Here is a 14,278-nt window from a genome sequence, read left to right as displayed (position 1 = left end):
TTGGTCCTTGCCCCCCTCCCTTTCCTTCCCCCTGTTCCCTCTATTTGCCTTGCTGCCCTGTCTTGTATCCCCCACCTCCCTCCTCCTTATGCCCCCCTCCTTCCATGAAGACTTCCACTTGCTGTTATTTTATCAGCGTTACCTGACCCCCCCGTAGTCTCCTCTTGTTCCCCCCCCGACCGTCTTCCCTTGATGGCCTTGTTTGTGAGTTTGTTATTTGTTTTCCACCACTCCCCCCCCGCAGATTTTGGGCTTGGAATTGGCTCCCAAGTCCCCTACATACCTCCCCTTTTTCCCAGGGCCTCCCCCGAGCCTATTACTCTTGGGGCGCCGTAAATCTAATCTGTTGGCTGATCATTCCCCTCTGGGTCTGCCAGTGCTTCGTTAAAGGGATCGCAATGTAACTCCGCTGGGCGACCTGTAAAACAAACGACAATTCATTACAAACATTTTGTTTTTTGGGAGGGTGGGTGGGAAACAATACCACGATCCGGTGAGGCAGGAAACCGAGGGAGAATGTGCTATTGTCTAGAAAAGCCTGCGCCTTTATGGGGCCTGCTTCTCCCTCGGTTTCCTGTCCCGTCCCTCACGTTTCGCGCGCTCCCATCTGCTTCCGGGGGGCGTGGCTAGCGTGTTCCTCCCCCATCCCCACCCCCTGACCTGTTGGAGTCGTGGGGGAGGAGGTTGGCTGGGCAACCCCCACTAAGGGGGGGCGCCCGCCATGCCACCTTCGCTGGCGCGTTCGCCCGCCATAGCGTGGGCATCCCAGTGCCTTGTCCTCCCCCCTCTTCCATGCCCTGGCCCCTCACTCCCCCCCTCCTCCCCTCATGCAACCCGGCATATGTCATACATCACATGTTGAAAAAAAAACAACTCAGACACGTTGTAAAGTTGGAAGATTAAAATGCCTCAGCATCTTTATTTTGCATAAAGTCTTGGAGTTATCTTACAGGCGATCCGTAATTCACCACCACAGGTATGCTACTCTGTGTGCGGCTACCTAGGTATCCCTTGCCCTCCCCCCCTCTCCCTTACCGTCCTCGTCCGGTGGACGCCTCAGGTTGAGCCCGGCCCTTGCTAATACCCTCTCTCTACCCCCGGCTGTTTGTAGATTTCCCATGACCGTGTTTCCATATGCCCCCCCTTTTGTTCTAGGTCTTTGTTGGGAATGCCCTCCCCCCCGCTCCTACCCTGACACTTACCCCGTGTCCTGGGTCTGGGTCTAGATAAAACCGGCAGCCACGCGGTGCCTCGCTAGTGTTCAGGTTCCTATACCGGCACCACCACAAGTGCCCCAATGCTACACATTTCCCACATCCGTTGTTGAGGCCGACACCGCCCTCCGGTGCTGGCCCACACCTTTCTGCCTGCCTATATGGTCATCGCTTTGCGATGCCCGTCTATTTCGAGTCCTTTCTACTCTACTCTGTCCCCCCCTTCGTCCCCCAATTGCCGCTTGTACTGGAAGCCCAAACCTATCTATGCTACGCTGCCCCCCATGTTTCCCTTCTGTCTTTCCGAGCCCCTAAGAACTTCCCAGTTCCCTCTCCCCCAAGGCCTCTCTGTGAAGTCTGACCCAGTGCCCCCCTGCCAGCGTATTGTCTTTTCCGGGTACCCTATCCCTTCTCCTTCCTTCCTTTCCCAAGCTTGCTCCTCCACTCCCCAGGTCCCCAGTTTTTGGGTCCTGCCAAGCCCCCCCTCCCTGTCGTTTCTGCCCCTCCATATCCTGGCTCCATTTCCCCCCAGAGGCAGACTTCCCAGCCCTATTCTTCCGTACCCCGTCTCCTGTCCCCCCAACTTTTGGTCCTTGCCCCCATCCCTTTCCTTGGGACTGGCTTCCTCCCCCCTGTTCCCTCTATTCACCTTGCCGCCCAGTCTTGTATCCCCCACCTCCCTCCCCCTCATGCCCCCCTCCTTCCATGAAGACTTCCCCTTGCTGTTATTTTGTCACCGTTACCTGACCCCCCCGTAGTTTCCTCTTGTTCCCCCCCGACCGTCTTCCCTTGATGGCCTTGTTTGTGAGTTTGTTATTCGTTCCCCTCCTCCCCCCACAGATTTTGGGCTTGGAATTGGCTCCCAAGTCCCCTACATCCCTCCCCTTTTTCCCAGGGCCTCCTCCGAGCCTATTACTCTTGGGGCGCCGTAAATCTAATCTGTTGGCTGATCATTCCCCTATGGGTGTGCCAGTGCTTCGTTAAAGGGATAGACCTGTGACACCTCCAAGACTCTCTGCTGGCTGCCAGCGGCGGAGAGTTCCCCCCAGCCTGCACAGGGCACTCCCCTCTGTTTTTTTTTTTTAATTTATTTTTTTTAGCATGCCCCGCGCCTCCCCTTCTGTTCCTTCGTGGGGATGTTTGGGAGATGAGGGGTTGGGGGGAGGAAGCGGGGTAGGGGGCAGGGGGGTGGTAAGAGGCGGAATTGACTCCCCTTTACCCCCTCCCCCCACGCCCTTTCGATCTGTACCCCATCACGTGCATCCCGCGTTTGTTAGTGCCGTCCTCCATTCTAAGGACATTATTGCTGTGCCCACCTCGGACAGGTGCATGCTTTAAAACTCGTGTCACAATACCCCAAATCTCTGCCTCGCCACAAGGCTAAATACTATAATTGTGCAGCCCACCACCAGGTTAAACATGCGGCCAGGCGCAATATTCTTAACTCCGACCCTTCCACAAACAAAGAAACACCCTTCTGAAAGTTTTGACATGTGGCGACCCATAAACAGCACGTGCAACAACCACCTGTGTTCGAACGAGTTGTGCCATGCCTGGTAAACAAATAACTATACCCCAAAAGTGATGCCAACAGCCCACAAAGCCATTCGCAAATGACTCACTCTACCCACTATATATGCAACATTCTTTAATTACAACCGCCTCGCCCCAGCGTGGACCCACCGTCCAAAAGCCCAAACCAATGGTATTACAAACTTGGAAAACGAGACTAACCCGCACTTTCACTACATTGCCAACAATTGGTATTTAAGAACGAAATAAACGCCTTCCCTGGACACACAGCAGAACGCAATTACCTCCCTTTACCGACTAAACATTCAAACATTTAGTAATCCTTGCCTTGCAACACCTTATCCCCAGCACGATCCCAAATGTTCCAAATTCCCCCCCCCCCTTTTGCAAACAAAACATTTAAACCGCTCCAGTGGTTGGCAAATTAACATTACGGGTCGGCGCCGTGGCCAATGAGCAGCAAGGCCCCTTGAGTATCCAAATCCACCCCCACCCCGGCCAGAAGTGCCATTTCCCTCCATGCTTGGCTAATTACAGCGCCAAGAAAACCAACGGACCCCGGTGCCCGTACAATCATGCCATTTGCCTTGTCGCCCCATGATGCCCCTTACATGCTGCTGTTTAAATAGCAAAACCACCCCTTCCCCCTAGAGCGCGCCAAATTTTAACCCCCGCCCGCACTTTAAATAAAACTTTACTGAAAAAACACCTTGTGCCATGCCACTAGCCTCCATTCCCCATTCCTTGATTGGCCCCTCTGCTGGGATTATTACATTTCCGTAAATGTCCCCCGTTATGTAGGCTGCCGCCATTGCCCACAAGGCAACCTAACTCTTTGACACCCCTTTGTTGCCCGTACCTCTGATCATCGTATTCCACCCGACCAGCATAGGCCTGCTGCCAGGCGCAATACTCTTGACTCCAGCCCCTCCTCCAACCACTAAAAGCCGTTTGCCGAATTTCAACATGTGGCGACCCACGCACCACACGCCCAGCAGCCACATGTGTCCAACAACGTAGGCCATGCCTGGTAAACAACGAGCAACCCCAAAACGATGCCACCAACAACAAAGCATTACCCAAGTAGCTCGTTCTACCACTAGCCCTGCATCGTCCCGAGGTTTCCACCGCCTCGCTCCAGTGTGGTGCCGACTTCCAGAAAGCACAAACAAATGGCATTTCAGATAGAAAACGCGACCCTCCCGCACTTAAATACAATTAAATTTGTCGAATGCCTAAAACACCTTCCCCGCCCACGAAGCAGAAAAGCAACTACCTCCATGAAACCACTAAACAAGCACACATTAATACACTGCCAACCCACCCCTTCCTCCAACCCACCCCTTCCTCCCAGGCCGATCCAACTGTTAAACCCCCCCCCGCCTGCGTGCTTAAATAAACTTTCCTGAAACACCACACTGTGCCATGCAACTGCTCACCGTTCCCCATTCCTTGTTTGGCCCCTCTGCTGGGTTTACTAATTTCCCGTGAATGCTCCGCCATTGCCCACGATGCAACCAAGCTCCCTGACACCCCTTTGTTGCCCACACCTTCGACCATCTTAATACCGCCCGACCCTCCCCTTTGTCCCCCCCCTTCGTTGGGGGCATTCTTCCCCCATTGGGCCGCCCCAACAACTGCGAACAAGGGGCGACCCAAGCCCAACAACAATGTCTAAACACTGCGTCCCAACATCATCCTGTGCCGCAGCACGCCCATACCCCTGCCAGGCACAGTGCCACCCCCGACCTAACTCCTCTACCATGCTTGGGCGTTTTCTTTCTTTTTTTTTTCATGAAATCACCATGAAATCGCAATATCCGCCCACTCCCCAAAAGGCTGGGGGGGTTGTGGCGCTATGAAGCTCCGAGCCTTAACCCTGCAAGCATCGTCTAGCGTTGCTTGCGTTCCCCCCAAGGCGGCACCTTACACGTGCGCCAACTGCACTTGTCTGTGCCCCTCAGCCAATAGCGCATTGCCATGTTGCCCGCCGCCCACCTGCTGCCTGCCTGCCATCGATGCCACGGTCAGAAAACTGACCCCGAATTTCGGGCCCTGTTCACAACATGCCACCGTGCGTTGGCAGCCGCCAGCCAAGTGTTCCGCCAATCCCCCCTTGAGCCCACTGTCAAGCCCCTCCCGTAACTAAATCTTCCCGCTACCTCGCTGCATTATGGTCCAATTTGTCCGAACGTCACCGTCCCTGGCATTACAAAATTGTAACAGAAACCACCCCTTTGAACTGCCCTTCCCACCCATTCAGTATATACGGCGAGGTCCAAACCTTCGCAACCCCCACCCGGACAGTACCCCATTACCCCCTGTACCCTTAACATGTGAACATAAACGACTTGCTTCATACCCACCCTTTTCACCCCGCACGGACCCCAGGCTCCCAACTACCCACCCCAGTCATGCCACGCGCCCATAACAACGGAAAATGACACCCGTACCTCCCGCGCACGTCTCGCTTCCTTACCTATAACCTGAGACCACCCCAGTCCCCCTACAGTAGGCTGCACATGGCCGCGCTACCCTACCACCCTTAACCGAAGGTCCCCTCCCAGCCTGTGCTAATCCCGTTATGCGCCGTGCGCTCCTTTGAGAAATCGGGGGGGGGACAGGGGTGCATGCTGCCGCAGCAACCCTTGTGTTCTTTCCCCTACCCGAACTGCTCAACGTCCTAACGCTTCACTTTCTTCAAACTTAACTATCCCCTTGCCGCACGACACTGATCTTTACCTGTCCGCAGTTGTAATCCGCCTCAACCTCCTTTCACCAGCCACTCGATCCCTCCTTTCTGGAAACGGCCTCTCCAACACTGGAAACTCCTTCACCTCGAAATCCGCAACAAACAGGAACCAGCTGCAACTTTGTCAGGGAGTCGGCAGAAACAATACCATGATCCGGTGAAACAAAACCACGATCCGGTGAGGCAGGAAACCGAGGGAGAATGTGCTATTGTCTAGAAAAGCCTGTGCCTTTATGGGGCCTGCTTCTCCCTCGGTTTCCTGTCCCGCCCCTCACGTTTCGCGCGCTCCCGTCTGCTTCCGGGCGCATGGCTAACGTGTTCCTCCCCCATCCCCGCCCCATGACCTGTTGGAGTCGTGGGGGAGGAGGTCGGCTGGGCAACCCCCACTAAGGGGCGGCACCCGCCATGCCACCTTCGCTGGCGCGTTCGCCCGCCGGTCTGTACATAAAACATTTTCTCACTCAGAATATGTTATGTTATGTTATATCATGTAATGTTAAAGGTTGTTATACCGCGCACTGTTGCCACCTGCGTGGTTTCTTGGTGCTCTGGCAGATCTGTAAAGCAGGGAGGGTGAGGGGGGAGAGGGGCAAGTGAGCAGGGCTGAGCTGGAGAGAATTCAATCAGCGAATGACCTTTCTTCTTCTGTAAATTACTTAACGAGGCCTGGCATCAGTGCCATCTCAATAGCCCGCATTAAGTGGTCATTTAAGGTTTCAGCTCCCTGCTGTCAGACTTCCTTTGTTTTGCCCGGCACGGGTCAATATACCTGTCCCGTGATCTAGGGGGGGGCTAAGGGGGCTATAGCCCCTGATCTTTTGGTTGTAGCCCCAGATAGAATCTCAGGAGCTATAGCCAAAAGACTAGCTAGCCCCCAGTCCCAACAGTTCCGACATCAGCTTAGCCCCGGGTCTTTTCCAGACCTAGCAACTCCCCTGCCCGTAATGATATGAAACCAGTCGCCCCCTCCCTCCCTCCATGGCTTCATATATGATATTGCCACCGAATGAAGTCCCCAAAGTGGGACTGATGATATGCACACATGATTTTAGGATGATTCAGTCATTCTTCAAAGGCTGGGTTATTGTCATTGTCATTGCATTTGCTGGCCAGAGACAGAGCTTTTTAAAATGCATCAGCTTATGCTTTACCCAGTATTCTGCATCTTTGTGTGGGGGCAGGGAATATACTTGTGGACTATCGGAATACAAGCAGGGGCTCGCATTATGCACCCCAAAGACACATCCACACAAGTCATCTATTGAAGTTTGCATTAGGAAACATGTCTTTGTTATCTATGCAAAACACAGCTGCCTCAGAGTGGGGGCACCGAATATTATTTTGAAATGGGTCCCTGGCATCTCCTCCAGCCGTGACTTTGCCTATGAGAAAGGGGAGGGGGACAAATAACACCAATGTGAGACACTGGGTGTTTTGTTTAAAATAAAAAGTATTGTGAGACAATAGGACTAGCCACACATTTCTTTATTAGACATTTTTGTTTTTTAAAATGTATTTTAGTTTAGTCGAAATTTTCACATACATTAATTAAACATTTTCAATCAGTATTTACAATATATAAACATAAATCAGTCATAAGAATATGTCTGTGACAGTGATTCAAGCCTGCAACCCTTCTGAGCTCATATTGCGCTTTGGCCGTGCTGCTCATTTAGTTTGTGATACCCCCTTGTGAGTGAAATGTTTACAAAGCAAAGGTCATATGTACTGATTCGGACAGCCGCACCCTTTGAGTGTGAGTTATTGTTTGCCCTGCTTGAGCAGGAAAACTGCTTCTTGTTTTCCTGCATGTACTCCTGTGTTCTGGCCCAAATTAGCCCTGGCCCACTTAAAGCCCCCCATAACTCTGTCACGATGTATGTAGTTTATACAAGTGCAGTCAGACAGGAGGAGTTTACCATGAAGCATTGTACAAAAAAATGATATTGTTACATCAAGTGCCATGTGCAGAAAACTAGGAAATGGCATTCAGTTCCATGTCACCTGGGCCCGTGGTTCGAGCCTGGGTTTTGTCTGAAAAAACGTGTACATGGGAGTTGTAGTCATTGTTCATTTCTGTTCAGCCAATCATAATGCCCCCCTTAATTTGCATTGTAGAATTGATAAGATCAGGGTTATCTCACTCATATAGTTTCTTTCTCCCAAATTGACTGCATGGGCTGTGGCCCAAGGGATCCCAGCAGTCACGTGACACTGTGTGCTCTCCAACACAAATTAATAACATGGTGGTGAAACTCCAGTGCGAAAACTAACCTGTCAATAGCTCTAACTATAGCGTGACGAGTAAAAGGTCTAATAATTCATGGGGAAAGGTGCTCTGAGGAAGGCCAATAAACGAGCCCAGAGAGGAGCTACGGAAACTACATGAGAAAAAACCTGCACAGACATTACCATTGATTTCAGTGCAAGATCAACATGTTTCGATCCATTCAATTATTCAGTGGTTTTCTTCTGGACGCCAACAATACGTTCTCTGGTTTCTTATTGGTCCAGATGAACAGGCTTTTGTAAGATTCTCTTTCTTTGAAGAGCAATTATGAAACATTTCTTTAAAAATGCCAAGTAAAATGCAGACTTTATTCGATAGATGCGACACCCCGGCGCTGCCTTATACACACGCAGTGTTTGCAGCTCTGAATTTCAAGCTATATTGGCTGGCGTCACAGGCGTAATATGCGGTCTATTGGTTCGATAAGTACAAAAAAGAGGTCGGGGGCTTAGACTGTTAGACCAAAAAGCCCCCTAACTTTAGGAACACCTAAATAACATAAACTAAAGATTTGGTCAACAGTATATTGTCACAGGGTCGGGTGTCCAACCTCACTTGCGGGAAAGCTGAGAAAAGGGGAAGAAACCGGGATAGCCAGGATAGCCTCTCCCACATGTCAAGCTTAAAAGATACTCGGCTGACGGGCAGGAGGTTAGGTGCTTGGTGACGGCCCCTGGTTTACGGACCTGTACCCATTTGACCCTGCAAGCACTACTGCGCGGGCCTGGTGTATGGTGTGGAAGCTACTCGGGGTTTCGCATCCTTATCACGAGAATCATCCACTGTGGAATTGTACTCTAACTTTCCCCAATGTGGATACGGTGTCGGAGCATCGTTGGGTTCAGGGGGAATTTGGCACATTTTGGAGCATGTTTTATGAAGGGAATTTCGTTGTGGCGGGGGATGTCTCTGGCCTCACGCAATCCAAATCTGTTCACTGACTTCAGTTTTTAGGGGTTCTCAGAGCCTTTGGGAAGCGATGGACGTGCTTCCCAACGGAACAGGAAAATGACTCCTTGTTAGGGTACATAATAGGCACGTACGGTTCGCAAGGCATGGTTTCTTCTCTATACAGCCTTATCCAGACCCGGACGCTATCGACCTTAACTAAACTCTGTTCAAAATGGGCTCTGGATTTGGGTGTAGACAATACAGATGAGATGTGGGGGTTAGGTGCGCAAAGACCCGGGTGGCCTCCTATAACTCCCGGTTTCGCCTCATTCAACTTAAGGTGTGACATAGGTGCCATTATACCCCGGCACGACTAAGGCTTCTTAAGTCATACTGATACATAGGGGACAAAGGGGTCTTTATTGGTGACTGGGTCTGGGGGGCACCGCTAGGCCTTGCAACCTTCCCCTTATGGGACTTTTATCAAACACCTGTTTCTTTCGCAGGGACACATCTCACCACTTCTTTTGCAGTCGACTTGCGTTGTTACATGCGTGCAGGTTACAGTTTCTAGTTTGGGTGGCGTAAGAGGTTTGTTGTGACTTTGGTGTTTGCAATGGAAAACATCACAGCAGGTAACCCTGGTGGAAAATTCAATATAGCAGTTACCCATGGCTTCGAATGGAAAATGGCAGTGTACTCCATCGACCGACTACACAGACAAATACAGTTCATACCCATTGCATTTTGGAACTGATTGCTGTTGTTTGATGTCTATTAGATTCTTTTTGTGCAAATACAACCCAACACCCCACCCCCAAAAAATGTGACCCAACTTTATCAGTTCCAACAGTTTGTCACTGGCCAAATGGAATTTCCACCTGATGTGAGACACCATTTCTTTTAAAACGTTTTCTCTTTGAATTTTTGTTTGTCACATTTGTTTCAACCATGTCAAACCACAGAGCCAACATTTACAGTATGCACCTTTCGGTTTGAGACCTTGTGGTTTGCCAGTATTTACATATGTAATTGTTATTATATGACCGTACCTGAGTTTCTAAGCATGGATCCGGGATTCAAAACTCTGTTGCTCTGCATGGTCTTGCTTCCAAGATCAGCCCGTTGCCCATGTGCTAGCCTTCACTGGCTGATGTTTCGTGAGTATCTTTCACAAAGGAGCCAAGCCATGAGCTGCACTCACCTAGATTTTGAACATGTGTTGGTTTTTACAGTGCTTTGCACCTCACACCTCCTGCCTCTAAGCCCGAGGAACATGGAGACGATGCTGTTCGCCCTGCATTACTCGCATTGATTGGGCACGTGTGCTTTGATTAGATCCTCATTCAAAAACAGAAGCACTAGGCTTCACCACCACGCTCGAGAGTGGGGTTTTATTTTGGGGGAGGGGGGTAACTCTAGAACAGGCGCCTGCAGCCTCTGGCTCTCCAGATCTTGGACTACAACTCCCACCAGCCTCTAGCCAGCCCAGCAAATGCTGAGCCATCACGGGTGTCAACGGTCGAAACGCCTGGAGACCAGCAGGTTTCAGACCCCTGCCCTGCAGGGGTCAAGTCGTAAAAATTAAAGTGGGGGGACTCATCAGCAAATGAAAAGGGATGTGACATCGCCAGAAATTAGCATATCAAGGTGAAATATGAACATTCCATTAAATTGGCTTTGCATAACTACCCAAATTGCACAGGACGAATGGCATTTGACTTTCATAAAATCAACACACACACAAAATCAAGAGGGGATATTTTCTTCTAATATTTTTTTTTTTAATGTTAAAACGTGTGCATGTTTTAAACTCCAAGAACCAATACAAATGTTTTCCCTGGGACTTGCATTACCGAAATGGGGCATTTTACCTTCAGTTGTTTGTTATTTTTCATCAAGTTAAATAGTGCAGTGGTGAAGAGTCCGGCAAACAAACCTGACGGCCGTGGTTCGATCCACGTGGTTACGACATGCAATGTTTCTCATTTTAGCTGGGGGGGACTGAGTCCACCCTCTGAAAGAAGTGGGTGGACTCTGTACCCTCGACATGAGCCCTGCTGCCCTGGACAGCATTTCCCCAAATGTGTCCCAAGGCAATCTTGGCTCGTCATAACATGACACAATTGCCAGACACCTGACCACTCTTTATCAGCTAAAAGCGCTGGGTGTTTTGCGCCATAATTCCCTTTGACTTTTTATTCACTTCATCAATGATATTTGGCGATGGCGGCCCGCTAGAGAAGAAATCCTCCCTCCCCCTCGCTTCGCTCATTTCTCCCGCTCTCCATGATTCAAATTTATGCCCTCGTAAAAGGTTCACTTACCAGTCAATATTACAAATGTCCCCTCATATATTTCCTGCTCTGACAGGCATATGGAGTCTACCTGGAGACTAGCACAGCGTAGGCCGATTCTGCTATCACAACACTTTATTAAAATGGGGAAATTTATTGAAGCAGCTACTTGGAGCGCTCTCTTGGTGGACAGGGCCTCGCTCGGCAGCGGAGGAGGTCTCATCTGATCAGGGAGGGTCTCTGCAAAGTCGATGTCTCTTGCATTACCACTTGAGAGCGGAAAGGGGCTTTATAGTGATTGCATCGAATGCCAAAGCATCGAATGCCTTAGCATCTAAAAAAAAGCAATGAAAAAAAAGCATTGAATGCATTTCTATTTTTTCATTTTTTTTAATGGCGGGGGTCCCCCCTAGCTCCCGTTTTTTTAGCCCTTAATACCCATTATAATTAAAATAAAATCTTTACATTTGAAACATTATTCGATGCAATGACTAGATACCGGGAAAGGGTACTGCTACAATATGAAATGAACACGATGGGAAAAAGGCACTGCCTACCACAACGTGTAATGAAGCGAATTGAATTGGCCAGTGGTGCCGTATGAATCACAATAAATAAATAAATAAATACAGTGACAACTAGATCTCGGAGACTGTGAGAACGGTGCTGGGTTGCCGAGCCTAGAGGAAGCACATCACAGCTTGCGCCGTGACTGGCTGTGTCATTAGGGGATTGGAGCAGCACAGTGTGCGATGAGGCAGGGTGGATGCCTGCTGTCCAAAATGCATTCACACACTGTACTTCTGAAAGATATCTAATTGGGAACGCATAATTACTTTGAGGAGTGTTGCAGCGAAGTGGCATTTTGACGACACAGAGAGAAGGAAGGTCTCAGCAGATCCGCTCCTGTCCGCCCATGAGGGCAGCAGCGCGTCTCCCAGTGCTAATGGCTTTGAGAACCAAACTGGGTCACCTCGAAGGGTGGTGGTCCTGCATGATCCCGAAGGACCTTCCATTTTGCGTACTCCTCTCCACCGTTAAATGCTTTGTGCGAGATTGTGTGATAGAATGTGGTGACATCTGATGACGAGTTCCCCGGGAGGTTTTCTGTCGATCATGACCACTTTGGCCTTTTTCTCTCTAGATAACCAGTTCAGGATGTCCATCCTGGAACGCCTTGAGCAGATGGAGCGGAGGATGGCAGAGATGACGGGAGCGCAGCAGCACAAGCAGAGCCTGGGAGGAGGCGGAAGCGGTGGTGGGAACGGAGGAAACCAGACGCAAGTAAGTTATACGGCATAGCATGCTGTTGTCATATACAGAGGTGGTATAGCCACACATCGCAGGATCACGGGATGTTACACCTGCTTTAAAGTCCTTCATTCTGTGACCTTGCAGGATATGTTGATGCTCCAAGGGTGGAAAGTCAGTCATTTGTGGCGGAACTATGTTTCTAAAAGGCTCACAGAAAGGTCCATATTCCAGGTGCATGTCTGACATTCAGAGGTCCAGTGCCTGCCTTGTTGCCTAGGTTACATCTTAAGACACTGAACATGTCTACCACCTGTTGTGCATGGTGTGAGGGTGCCATCCACAGGCAGAAACAGACTGATCTCGGTTGTGCCACTTATCGACTGAGTTATTCTATGAGGCGCCTAGAACATATGATGGTATTGATCGTGTTCATTGAGGTCACTGGAAATATCTGCTTCCAACCCATCATGAACTTACTTAAATGGCATATTACTTTTCAGTACTAATTCCAGAAGTCTAAGATAAGCAGTTGTTGTACCCAAGAGCCTCTTGGTACCTTCAAGCAGCCATTTCAGAGCCTTGGAGTTTGTGAAGAGCTGCATCAGTTTAGAGGGTATCCCTACAAAATATCCCCACCAGAAATATCACTGTTTGTCTGGGCATAAGCGATATTTTTGGAGGGATATTTTGTGTGAGCAGGTGTTGCGGGGGTGTCCCCCACAGGTTCCATGGGTCAATATTGCCACAAAAATATGGCGATATTTTTGTATTGCGATATTTTTGAGAGGATATTAACACATTGAACCGTTTAGAGTGTAGCAAGTAAGCAAGAGCCCAGGGTTCTTGGGAACCCAAGAGGGGCTGGCCGTGGCCAGGTTAATATTCCAAAGGATCATTCAAGACTGTCCACAGTGAGAATGGAGATCAGACGGTGCGGGGAGTGAATCGCTCGTTCTCTCACTTAGCTGAGAACGTTCTTGAAGGCATGGATCTTTATTGCCATACTGAATTGCAGACGTGTTGGGATGGGTCTAATATAGGTTGGTAAATTGTTCCAGAACTTAGGGCAGTAGTCAGAGAGCACGTATCTCCCAGTCTTTCCTTTTTTTGTGTTTGTGAGTCTGAATTTCAGCTGGGGAAGATTTGCATGTTGTGTTGCACTCCTTAATGGTGACTTTCTGTGTCAGATAGGGTGGGGACCTGGATATCACTGCCTTAAATTAAGCCCATAACTTCACGCTCATGCTTTGCGTGCCTTGTTTAAGCAGCTTTCACTCCAATCAAAGAAGACCTCCAGTGATATCAAGGGTTGGTGTAAGCACCAGGCGAACTAGGCTGCTGCCTAGGATGCTGGTCAGCAGTGGGTGTCAAACTGCAATATTTTCCTCTGTTATTATGAGTTACAAAAGAAACGTATACCTATCTGAGATAAAGGGGATGCATGATGCCATGCCCTCCTGCAATAAGGGGTGCCCTGGTGCAAATCACAGCGCTCACATGTCCACGGGTCACCAACTTGCCAGTGGAAGCAGTGGTCTTTCCCAATGACCCCTGTTTTTGGGCAGCGCAGAGCATTGTATGCCTTTATTTAAAACAAGGAACCCTAGCAGGAAAAAGTGTTGAAAAAACAGCATAGCAGAACCAGGCAGGCCTGAGTCCTGGTATATTCCTCCTGCAACCCCTAGGGGCAGAGCATGGGCTGCAGTCAGCAGACACCTCACGGGCAGGAGCAGGAGGGAGAGGAGCCGGGCAAAGAGGCCTAATGCAAGTTCAGCATCAAGACGCTAGTGGCGTATCCAGACTCTCTTGACTGGGTGGCCCAAATGTGGCACTGACTTATGCAGGGGTGGCATGAAGTCTTGAACACACACATAATGACATAATGATCATAGTTTATGATAATGGGGTGGCATCTGGGGTGCAGAGACCTAGCCAGAATTGTCTTACAAGTGGGGCCTGAAGCTAATGTAGTTGGGACTTCCACAGCAACATTGACATCTTTAAATGTCCACACAGCGCTGCTCAGTGGGCATTTACAGATTTTGGG

General features: G+C 49.8%; 1 protein-coding gene across 2 annotated transcripts in view; it reads left to right on the top strand.

Annotated features, from left to right (window-relative positions):
- Positions 1-14,278, top strand: part of CAMTA1 (calmodulin binding transcription activator 1) — a 3,643,069-nt gene that overhangs the window by 3,456,660 nt on the left and 172,131 nt on the right. For both annotated transcript variants that reach the window (XM_069610416.1, XM_069610415.1), the window contains one exon: positions 12,122-12,261. In XM_069610416.1, the coding sequence (XP_069466517.1) occupies positions 12,122-12,261 (140 nt within the window). The remainder of the gene's footprint in view (positions 1-12,121; positions 12,262-14,278) is intronic.

The sequence above is a fragment of the Ambystoma mexicanum genome, chromosome 8 (genome assembly GCF_040938575.1).
Source record: "Ambystoma mexicanum isolate Mex_15411 chromosome 8, UKY_AmexF1_1, whole genome shotgun sequence".
Taxonomy (NCBI): domain Eukaryota; kingdom Metazoa; phylum Chordata; class Amphibia; order Caudata; family Ambystomatidae; genus Ambystoma; species Ambystoma mexicanum.
This window is presented reverse-complemented; position numbering and strand designations above follow the sequence as displayed.